At 43.1% G+C, this 12,148-nt stretch overlaps 1 protein-coding gene across 1 annotated transcript; it reads right to left on the bottom strand.

The window, feature by feature from the left end:
• Nucleotides 1-36: 36 nt before the first annotated feature.
• On the bottom strand, nt 37-8,062 carry LOC119340587 (putative transcription elongation factor SPT5 homolog 1). The gene is made up of 22 exons (XM_037612514.1): nt 7,609-8,062; nt 5,149-5,387; nt 4,922-5,065; nt 4,696-4,857; nt 4,550-4,633; nt 4,213-4,283; nt 3,787-4,144; nt 3,554-3,709; nt 3,343-3,440; nt 3,215-3,263; nt 2,993-3,145; nt 2,750-2,893; nt 2,565-2,664; nt 2,243-2,413; nt 2,123-2,171; nt 1,958-2,049; nt 1,359-1,428; nt 1,184-1,238; nt 991-1,102; nt 749-892; nt 538-635; nt 37-436 (listed from the first exon to the last, which is right to left on the bottom strand). Exons 1-22 carry the CDS (start codon nt 7,970-7,972, stop codon nt 194-196), a joined length of 3,156 nt encoding a protein of 1,051 aa, XP_037468411.1. The 5' UTR covers nt 7,973-8,062; the 3' UTR covers nt 37-193.
• Nucleotides 8,063-12,148: the final 4,086 nt, after the last annotated feature.

Genomic DNA, 12,148 nt, shown 5'->3' on the forward strand with positions numbered 1-12,148 from the left:
ACGACGGACACCACCAAATCCATAGATAGAAGAGAATAATGGAGAACATTTCCCTCATGGTTTTTTTTTCTATTGATGTCAAAATCTGGGATACAACTAAAATAATGAAACAAAAATAACATATGTTTTATTGAAAACTACACTTGTTACAACAAAGGCTATACGAGGCACAGGTTACAAATATACATCCAGCTCAAGCCGCCAGTTTTGCCAAAATCACCATATCTAAGATCTTGACCTCATATGTGTCGTCGAGCTTCACAATGCCATCGGAACCGTCTATTCCTATAAGTTTTCCAACAAATCCACGGAAGGTACCATTCATGATCTTGATCCTGTCGCTCTTCTTTGGTCTGATGACCTCGAGCTCAGTCGGAAGTACCGTCACAATATCTCCGTTGCCTGAAGACCCAAGTGCCACACGGCAAGTTCCATCCTGCAAGTTCAAAAGTTCAGCGTAATCAGCAGAGCGCAAGATAAAAATAAACAATTCACACGGACATCTTGGAAGCCAGCGATGCTCTCCAGGACACATACCCCAAGCACTTCCCTGACCACACCAGGTCCTTCATCACCTGCCGCCAAGACATTAACTAACACATCTGGCAATGCCCAGTTACCTTCACCCTCGCCACCTGCAAGGATTTTGGCATATAATTAGACGAGTTATCAGGCTGCTTTGCCTATTTTGGTGATTCTGGTGGAACTTCACTAAAACATTTCTACAGATAATGCTGAGAACACACACCCATTACGGGAGACATTATATCCATTCCAGCATTGCCTGGAGTCATCGGTTGACCACCAGGTGTACCAGGAAGGTACGCCGCAGAATTTGGTGTCATTGGCTGACCAACAGGTGTAGAAGGCACATATGGGCTTGGAGCATTTGCTAAGAGAACAGAAACAATATTAGAACAAAAAAAATGTCTTTCACAGTAGTGCCATATCATGTTAACACAAAGTAGATACTTGCACAAATTTCATTACCATAGTTGCTCTCTCTAGGAGTTGGAACATCATTATAACTAACTCCTGGAGTATTTGCCCACCCTGAACCAGGTGTTGGGGCTTCATATGGCCGAGCTGGTGGCGTTCCTGGCTGAAAATTAACAAGAATAAAAATGTGGGATCTGATATAGAAGGTAATAGGAACAAATAAACAAGTCACCGTGCAACTAACCTGGTAAGCTGGACTGCTTCCCCAAGTATCAGGATTTCCATCTTCCCAATTATCTCTGGCAAATTACCAACAAAGTCATGACCATCAACACATAAACACAAATACAATAATATACCCTAGTGGCAAGAGACTTTTCATGGATCAGCAATATATATCTATATAAAGGTTGCACAACCTTGGAGGACTCATAGGAGCCCAGGCCCTACTACGCATCGGGGTTCGCATTCCATCATGTATCGGTGTTGCTGTAGAAAATGAAGGATATTGTTAACACATAAGCATAAAAAATAAATGGCAAGTACGACTATGAATGAAGAGCACTGATGTGCTGGTTTTATACTCAACCAGCATCTGTTCGCGCAAATAATTAAGTACTCCCTCCGTCCGAAAAAACTTGTCCCAAGCTTGTCCCTCAAATGGATGTATCTAGCACTAACTTGATGCTAGATACATCCATTTGAGGGACAAGCTTTTACGGACGGAGGGAGTAACATGGTAACTTTCTCAGGACCTTATCAGAAGCCTACTTAAGTTGAAATGTTTGATGACATAGTTAAGACTAGAATGTGACTGTGAGCACTACTGAGGTTATAGAGTATCAAAATAAACAACAAAAACTAACAATCAGATAGTATCCTTTCAACAACAGTTCATATTAACACTGTAAGTTGAAATGAAACAGCTGGGAATGTGAGCATGATGGATCATGGTGATAATATAATTTGACATGTGATGGTTGAATGGTTGAAACATGAGGGCAGAAGGCAATCATACCTCCAGGATCACGCATTGGAGTCTGAAATGGATGAAGCGGGGTCCTGGACGGGTGCATCGGTGTTTCACTACCCAACGAAAATCGGGGTTCACTGGTGATAACAAGTCCTGTTAGTAAACTCAAATCGAACAAATGCCCAAAATGCAATGGAGAGAGAGAATTACCGGAATGGTGTTGCAACAGTAGGTGTGTCGGCAATATCATCTCTCTTAACTGTATTTTGGTACCATATTAGCAACAAGCACATGAGAGATCAAGGAATGCAATAAAATAAGATTACTCACCTGTGACAATCTTCATTAACGAATCAAGCTCAACACGCACAAGCACCCCAGTCACCTCTTTAACGCGGCCACGGTACCCTTTATAAGGACCAGATTTAATTTTGATACACTTGCCAACCAAGGCATCATGTCCTCTTCCACCACGACCACCTCCTCCAAATCTTCCACCATCTGCATTGAATGTCAAGGCCATAAATTACTGCATCAGCTTCAGCTAACAAAGTTATCGTGTTTGCCCAATGAACGGAGCTGCCTGAAAATCAACACTGAAGCATAACACGTATTTTTCACATTCACAAAAAGAGGCAAAGAAGTTTCATACAATTCATTTGAGGTCCTCTTGGGGGCAGCCTTCCTGGAGACTGCAAAATGCTTGCCGGGGATCTCAAAGCACCGAGCCTGGCATCTGCAGCATCCATACCCTGCACGCACAAACAAATGGCAAGTTAATTCAAATAAACATAATTAGATTTTTTTTACCAAGACTACTAATACTCCAGTACAAACATTTCCACGACGGCCACCAGTCGATCCACCGACAAGAATGCACGATTGTGCTTTTGCACAAATGAAGCCTGCATGTTCAAGGTGGTGCCTATCATATATGAACAATATCCCCTTATGTATGTGTTCCACAGGTCCTTGCGTTCCCTAGTTCAAGGAAAAAAATATGAATATCCTTACATAATAAAGTGCTGCTCAAATAAGACAAACTAATACAATAAATAATAAATGTGAAAGGATACACACCTTACATGCTCCATCAACAACTCTTACAACATCCTTAGTTGCGACCATGTTATTAAACCGATCTTTCGCTGATGTACGCCGATCGATCTTGCTTTTTATTTCTCTCAATTTTACAAGCACCACTTCAGGTCTATCTGGCACTCCTTTCAGAACCTAAACATAAGCATGGTAAATATTTTGTGGACTTCAACAACCATTAAAGATCCAGAGAAACACACTTGCCTGGAATGCTTCAGTTTCCACTCTTATAATGACCCCAAAAGACAAGTTGCTGAAAAAATATTGGAAATTAAGCTAAGCACTTGCACAAATGAGCTATCCTTATGGTACACACTGGAAAGACAACTTACTCCAAAAGAACAAGGTCATGTAGTTCATAATCACCAATTCTTGTAATTCCTGTGGTGATTTCAGAGCTCTCCACAACATGGTCGGCAAACACACGTATCTGTGATCATCATGAAAAGATGAGAACACAATTAAGAAATAAATTATTTAGTACAGATTAGGCTGATTCATCATTAATCATATTAACTATTAAATTGGACAAAAATTGCTCACATGTTCTTTAGTTGTGTCTGATAAAATGATTAAGACATGCCCATCAACTTTAACAACCATGCCTGTGGTGCCCTCTTGGACACCCGATACCACTTTCACATGATCTCCAGGTTTGAAATATTTGCAAAGTTCTTTCTCGTTGAAGGCTAATGTTTTCTGCAGTTACGAAGAGATGCATAATTCACCAGATCAAACAGCTAACGTTAATGATAGCTACAAGTGCAAACAATTACCGGAAGATCGGATATTTTCGGCCTGATGTGGACAGTTGTGTCCTCTACTTTCTCAACCCACCCCTCTAAGTTTTTTAGATCGCCTTTAACAACAATGACAGCGTCACCCTTCATAAAGTGCCCCTTTTTCCTATTAGAAAACAGAGTATTCAAGCTAGACATATCCCCATTCATGTCATCGCCAGGTTTCTTGAACTTCTCCAATTCATCAAATGATGGCTGAATACCCTGTGTGTGGATTGATTTTATCGAGACCGGTTTATACAAGAAACCATCTTTGAACATCAAACCATCAACCATCTCAAAGTATTCCCCAGAGTCTTTATCCCGCCTCCGCTCCACACGTATGTGCATTTCCCTATTTGTGGATAAGTTAGCAAACAATGACAAAAAGAACATAAAATAATTGATGACAGAGGAGAAGACCTGGCTTCGTCAATATTAAAGAATCTTGGTGGTGGGACAAAGGTTTTCTTCTTTGCAACCACCCTCCCTTCCTGAAATTATAAATTACTGATCAAATTCACACCATCCAAAACAAGGAATCTAAATCGTAGTCATGACAATCAGAGCAATCCTTGTTAAGTAATAACTCAGAACTCAGCAAACAGATGTTTTGCCTTCAGAAAAAGCCCAAGAGGGGACAAAAGAAAATAACATGAAAAGGAGAACTTAAATACTACTTATGAGATATCATCTTGTACCACAGATTATTGTTACGCCAAATTAGATTTAGAAAGAAAAAAAGAGATGCGCGACTTACCAGTTTACTAGCCAAAACTTGTAAATCTATTCTAGGAATGAGCTTCACAGTTACCCTTTGGCGTACATTGTCAACATCAACAACCTGCAAAAAAGATTATCTTAGTTTCTGGAGAAACATATCTAAGAGAAGTGATGTGATCGTACCTTAGCAAGGTCACCTTTATATACTCCCAGCTTCATTCGGACCCAAGTATCCCTTGCAAGATCAACATTCTTGCTCTCAACATAGAGGACATCTGCCATTTCTTTTATGGGGACTAACGTTATTTTTGCCGAAGAATAGATATTTCGTAGACCTTTGCAAGCCTGCATATAAATAATTAGTAGGGTTGTGCAACCAAAAGAAATATAATGCCATGCATATGCATACCTCCTTGACATGGGCCTCTTTTTCCGCTTCAACATAAATATAATTTTTTAGATGATCTAACGCAACAACAGACTTTATCTGGAGATCTGTCCTATCAATGAACTTTTGCATTAGACAGATTGCTGTCTCCCTCTCATGCCCGATCTGAAATCATAATGTGACATTAGTAGAGTACAGAGTGCTAAGAAAAGGTGGCAGGTAGTTCAATTAAGCTACAGCTTCCCTACCGCACATTTCACCATCCAAAGCTTTGGATCTTTCACAGATGGCAAGAGAGCTTGCTGTTCAACGTCTGCAGCTTCCTCTCCGTATTCAATATGAGTAGATCTTGCATATCTCTCTCGTACTTGTCGTTCAATCTCATCTATATCCTCTTCTTCATCCCTCATAGGGATAGAGTGACGTGATCTGGAGCCCCTGCCGGCATCGTCATCAGGAATGTCGGCTCCAGCATCATTGATAAAGTCTGAACAAGGGCCAATGAACAGAGATCAGTGCATTAGAATTCCAAAACCTATCTAGCATTACTTCTGCAAATCAGTATGATAAATGTTGTGAAACTAGTTCGGCACCAGTCCAGTACATATCTGAATAGTGTTAAATTCCTTAGTAACACTAACAAAACACTTACTATGCTACTAAAAGCAGAATTGGCTGTAATAGCCATCACAATATCTCAACACACTAGCCTCTGATTTATTTCCTTAAAATAACCATCTAATTCGTCAAGTAGTTCAATCCAGATCCTCTGATCCTCAAGCAGCAGTACAGGCAGGTCAATCAATTTTATATTCTAGTACAGTCATTTCTACTACAAAAATGCAACGCCGCTAGTGGCAGATACATGGAAGATGTACTGAAATATATCACAAAACTGCTACAATAATACGAGATGGTTTTGCTAATGTTCACCCATTGCTTTCCTTAACCTACTAGAACTAGGCGAACCATCATCATGACAAAGCATAATTCTTCATGGATTCTGACGGTCAATTGGAACAGGAGAGCTATGACTCAGGTCTGCCATGAATTAGTGGGACCATCAGTGCCAAAAGATATGTTGCTCGGACCTGTTGTGTCATTTACATATACTAGCACTGGTTACCAGCATGAAGCACATTGGCATGTATGTAATACAAAATGCAGTAGATAGATTGAAAAGGTTATAGAATTCACATGATATCCATTAGAAATACATTTTTAGTTGGCTCCTCCCATTCAAATGGCAATTTTAGTGTTTTGAGTAAACTATGCATTGTATTTGGCAGCACATGAAGATTTTGAGGGTACAACGAGGACAAGTGTAAAATAGATTATATCAAATGATTCTTCGGAAATCATCTATCTATATCCATACCAATATACGAAGTACTAGTTAGGGTTCGATGCAGACCACCTTATTAATCCAATTCAGTCTGACAGCTCAAGAATAAAATTGAACATCTAAAAAATTGTGTTTGCACATTGAATCCCTTAATGACACCATACTGATTATCCTTTACAATCCCTCTTTCCAAATTGTGGAGAATTGCACAATCTATTTATCATTTTAGCCATGGCACTGTGATTGGTTACCGTACTTACAGCTCCACACGATTTATTTCATAAATGTTGTCGTCAAAAATGTTCAGGATAAAAGCACGGGAGTCCAAAATCTGACAGATTTGTTTAGGAGATGTAGTTTATATTGGACAATCACACAACTACACCAGTCAGATATACAGGGCATAATGTCGTGCTATTTTCCTTCCTCATAACAAAGAATCTTTTAAGCCGTGCTGCAGTTTACGGATGAATAATTAAGAGATTTTCACCATGGTAGCAAAAGATATGTCAAGCTTAATATGTACTTTTTTATCTGCACCGGATCAAGTTGTATTCACAGGCATTTTGTCCAGCATTCGGAAGACTGTACGAATTTATTTAACTACCCAAAACTAGAAGAGGAGGTAGTGTGGTTCAGTTAGGTCATATGCATGGTCTGCTCGACAAAAGACTGCAAGTACTTACTGGTTGTTAATACCACATAATCTTCAATTAGTGCTGTTCCATGTAGGATCGATGGCATAGATTTATTCAGAAACAGCGTGTGTCTATGGCTCTATAGGGAGCACAATTTCAGCATAATTTTAATGAACAAACAGGAAACAAAGATCTAAAAACATTAAATTTTGCTTTCAAATAGGAAAGTTCACATGCCTGAAAAATCGACACCTCCCAATGAAGATAAGCACATCAACAGATCAGAACAGAAGCAACCAAATCCGTTTTAGCTTGAACAAGCAATGTACTACCAAGTAATGACCGGGATATATAAGTTATACTAAATCACCATAATTCTCAGTGTGCAACCATTGCCCATTAGGCCATGACAACTAAAAGATAACAAGCTCCAATTAAGACAAAAAAAAGGCGATAGAATGGCACCAAAACCGCTGTCACCTAGCTCTTAGGCAAAATTCAATAACTAGTATATGTCCTAATATTTCCACCACATCGCTTACCGAGAATCATTACATACAAAATAATAGCACCCAAAGAACAAAACAGGATAAAAATCACTTACACCTCAAATCTAGTTCTGCAAATAAGGCCAAGCAGGTTCAGATCTCGCCAAAGGACGCGGAAATACGCAAAGCATGGCATCGTAACCGCAATCGGATAGCGCAAAAGAAAAAAAAACTCACCATCCTCGCCTTCGCCTTCGTCCTCCTCCTCCTCGTCCTCGTCGACCTGCGCCTCCTCGTCGAAGAACCCGCGCACACCGCCGCCGCCGCCCTTCTTCCTCGGGCGGCTCCCGCCGTCGTCCTCCTCGTCCTCGTCGTCGTCCTCGATGGCCGAGTCGTCGATGAAGTTGTCCTGGCGCGATCTCTTCCGCACCCCGCCGGCGGGGGCGCGGGAGCGGGAGGCCGCCTTGCCCCGGCCCCTCGCCTCCTCCTCGTAGTCGTCTCCCTCGTCCTCCTCCTCGTCGTCGAGGTCGTAGGCCTCCTCCTCGTCCTCCTCCTCCTCCTCGACCTCGTCGTCGTCGTCGTCGCGGCCGCGGCGAGCCATGGGTGGATTTGGCGGCTAGGTTTTCGGGCGCTCGAGAAGGGCGTCGAGAGGAAAGGGGAAACTCGTCTCCTCAGACGAGTCGTGCCCGTGCGCGCAGGCGAAGGCGAGGTGTAGCCTGGGCTAGCCCAAGTGAGGGGCTGCGGGCTGCGTCGCGTCGCCCTCTGGACCGTTGGATCGTGTCGGGAGCTGTACGATTCGGGACTCAGTGGGCTGGCTCCACTGGCCCACTGGTTGGACCGTAACTGGATACAGTACCGTGTGTATGTATATCCTTTTCCGTTCTCTGACAGACAATCCGGGTATGACGACGTCACCTGCTTTTTTCACTGAATAATACAGCGTCACCTGCTGGATGCAACAAGTCAACGGTGTTGCGCCTTGCCGATCTGCTCTTTCGTGCTATAGAATAACGGGTGTGCGGCAGGGAACACTCCTTTGAGCATCTGGTCTTGATGCTACTTTTGCTCAATCCTATGGCCTGACTTCCAATTGTTTCTTTCTTTTTTTAGGGGTTCCAATTGTTGGGATGTTCAATTTAATTGGGCTTTTGGGAGAGCTGAAATAGTTACTTGAGGCGGTTCAGGGCATCTTCAAGGGCGTACATCAAAAATGAAAAAGACACATCAAATGTCCACAGAAAGCAAAGCAGATAGGAGACCGTCATTCAATCTGATGCATCAAGGATGCGCTTGGTTACCTGCATTAGGTTCATCGAGGTGCAATTTTGGCCCATTTGGTAGACTTGGTCGCGTCGAAATCTTGGCCTGCGTGAACTTTAAAGCACCTCTTGGTCTGCCTCGTTGGAAACTCCCAATCGGCTATTTCCAGCAAGCCAGACCCGTGGGATGCGAGGGGACACACGTGGGAGCAACATGCTACATGCGTGGGTACACGCGGCAGAAACCGCGTTGGCTCCCACCGCGGCGCCGTAACTCGCCTCACCCCTCCCCCCTCCACCGCTCACTCTCAGCTCTCCCACCGCTTCACTTTCCCCTCCCCCCATCGCTCAATCTCCCCTCTGTCTCTCCCCGGACGCGACCACAAGATTCGCACGACGAGTACCGGCAGCGAACACTCCCTTCGCGTCAATGGTGGTATGTACTATGTCCCCCTCTGTAGCATAAATAAGGGGTGGCTCGAATTACCATGGGTGGTAGAATGCACCTATTTGATTGACAGTTAGCAGGCTTCGGTTAGGAATCAGTTGAATCCATTGTGATTTGGGACTGATTGAATCAATTTTAGGATTTGAACACACACGGGTAGGGATTTCGAGGGTTAGAACACCAGTCTGTGGAAACCCTCGAATCGTCAGTGGTTTGAACAAACCCTCGAATTGATTTGATGGTTTTCATACACACGTTCTACGAATTTGAATGGATCGAGGGTTTGAACAGACTCGTGATAGAGCTTGTAGTCATCCACCTCGATGAGCTTGTAGTCATACTGGTGGTAGCCTAGAGCCAGGCTGGGTAATTTACCTGATCATACATGCAATACGTTTTTCAATCAAGTATTAGTTAATGTGTGCATGCTCAACGCAGATTGAGAAGCTCATCCATGAAGGCAACAACAAGGCTGCCAAGGAGTTCGCCTCTGTCGGGAACAGGAAGGAGGTCACCTCCGACAAGGAGATAGTGCTGACGATGGAGGTCACCCCCCCCCCTCTCTCTCCCCCGGAAGAGGGTGAAGAATTATGGCCATTACTACTGGGAAACGTAGTACAAAATAAAACAAAAATTGTCGTAGGATCACCCAGGAACAATATGAAGATGCATATAAGATTTCGACCAATGATTATTATCGATTGCGGAGTGCAACAGAAGTAGACGAGTCAGTGTGGATTATACTTGGAGTCCCTCGAACCGTTGACGATGATCTCGCGAACCACCCTCGAACGATCCCTCGAACGGAAGACCAAAAGCACGGCCTCTCTACTTGGTTGCAAGCGTATGGTCTTCACGATCCGGCAGCGCTTCATCATCCAGAGCTGATTGTCGCCGGAGAATTAGAGGGAGAAGATTAGAAACACACGGGGTTCTAATTATGAGGATTAGAGGAACTAGGTCTAGATCTAATTAGATCAACTAGGATAAACTAGAACTAGAACTAGATGAACTAGAGGAGGCTACAAACTTGTATCACAAAAGGGCCTAATCAAGTATAGATAGGTTAGATAGGGAGGGAAGGGCTCCCACCAAGGAAGGAAAGACCTTGGGGCTCCGGCCTTGGACCCCCAAAAGGAAAGGGGCACCACTTCCTATTGGGCCATGATGGCCCAATGCTCCTTCCATCACTAGGCATTTTAAGGCCCGTTGATACTCCCTTTTTTTGAGTTAAAACAAGACTTTATTTATTAGAAACAATCAGTACATCGTTTGTGAGGATCGTTACAATTTCATTGATAGGCTCCTCAAACCAGTCCGAAGTCACGAAAAATCTAGCTAATCTAGAGAGTTCATGAGCTACTTTGTTTGCCTCTCTATTACAATGCTCAAATCTAGTTACGATAAAATCACATGCATAGTGAAAACAGTCATCAAATATTGTCGCCGCCGCTCCCGCTGATTGTCCTTCGTCCTGCATGGTCTCAATGACCTCCATATTGTCGGAGTTGATAATTAGGCGGTTACATCCCGCCCTTTGTGCCAAAGTTAAGCCAAATTTCAGGGCTGAAGCTTCTGCCATCAGAACATCCGTACAATATTTGATCTTTCCATTTCCTCCTGCAATAAACCTACCTTTGTCGTCTCTCAAGGCTGCACCCATCGTCCCCGTTAACATGTCATGATCAAAAGATGCGTCAACATTTAGTTTTACGAAGCCCCTAGGAGGGTAGTACCAAGCCCCCTCTCTTATGGACGCTCTTGGACATGAAGCTTTCACAAAATTTTCTGCAAGGGCCATGATCCCCATTGATATCTGAGTTGCATTCTGAGTTGCTTCCTTATGCACCAATTTCCGTCTTTCCCACCATATATACCAAGTTGATATAGCTATCATTTCTCGTACATTTTGGAAACCCATGATTCTCAAGTCATGATCTGGGAGAAGTAAAAGATATTCCAAAATCGTCTCTCCAGCACGATCAACCTCGCAGGCTTTGTTAATAATCTCGTCCATCCCAAGTTTCTTCCTAACCTCCCTTGCTTTACTACATTGGAACAACATATGTTTCGTGTCTTCTAGACCCTGAGAGCAAGTAGGGCATATGGGCGAGACCTTCATGTGTCTATTAGCAAGAGTTACTCGACATGGGAGAGTGCCATGTAAAGTACGCCATATAAAAATTTTGACTTTTGCCGGGCAAGCTAACTTCCATATGTGACACCATATAGTGTTAGGTGTAGTTCGTCCCATCCCGATAGAATATTTTAGTTTGCTTCCATACTGATGATTCCACTCCACATAGTAAGCAGATCTTACCGAAAATAACCCGTTCTTTGTATTACTCCAGGCAATGAAATCTTCCATAACATGTTGTGGTAGTGGGATTGAAAGAATACGATGTGCATCAATGGGCCACATAGTTTGTCTAATCAGGTCCTCATCCCAATTACTGGAGACAGGGTCAATCAAGTCAACCACTTTTGATAACAATTGTCCACCCTTAAGGGTCACAACTTTCCTGCGGCACAGTTTGGGAACCATGCATCTTCCCAGATATTGATGTTTTGTCCATTTCCCACTCGCCAAATATAGCCATGTTTCAGAGTGCTTATGCCCACCCTAATGCTTTTCCAGGTGAAAGACGCTCCATGCTTTGGCTTGGAGTTCAGCAAATCACCATCAGGGTAGTACTTTGCTATTAGAATAGTGGCACACAAGGAGTCAGGGTTATCAAGTAGACGCCAAGCCTGCTTAGCGAGTAAAGCCAGATTGAAACAATGGATATCACGGAATCCCATTACTCCATGGTTCTTTGGGACACACATTTTCCACCAGGCCATCCAGTGCATCCTCCTCTGGTTCTCCTCATCACCCCACCAGAAATGCGCTATCGCGTCAATGATTCCTTTACAGATTTTTGTAGGAATTTTAAAGACCGACATTGCATAGGTGGGTATGGCTTGGATCACAGCCTTGAGCAGGATCTCCTTCCCCCCGGCAGATAGAAGTTTTTCCTTCCAACCACTGATCTTCTTAATGATACGTTCGATAAGGAACATAAAACAG

The sequence above is a fragment of the Triticum dicoccoides genome, chromosome 7B (assembly GCF_002162155.2).
Source record: "Triticum dicoccoides isolate Atlit2015 ecotype Zavitan chromosome 7B, WEW_v2.0, whole genome shotgun sequence".
NCBI classification, from domain to species: domain Eukaryota; kingdom Viridiplantae; phylum Streptophyta; class Magnoliopsida; order Poales; family Poaceae; genus Triticum; species Triticum dicoccoides.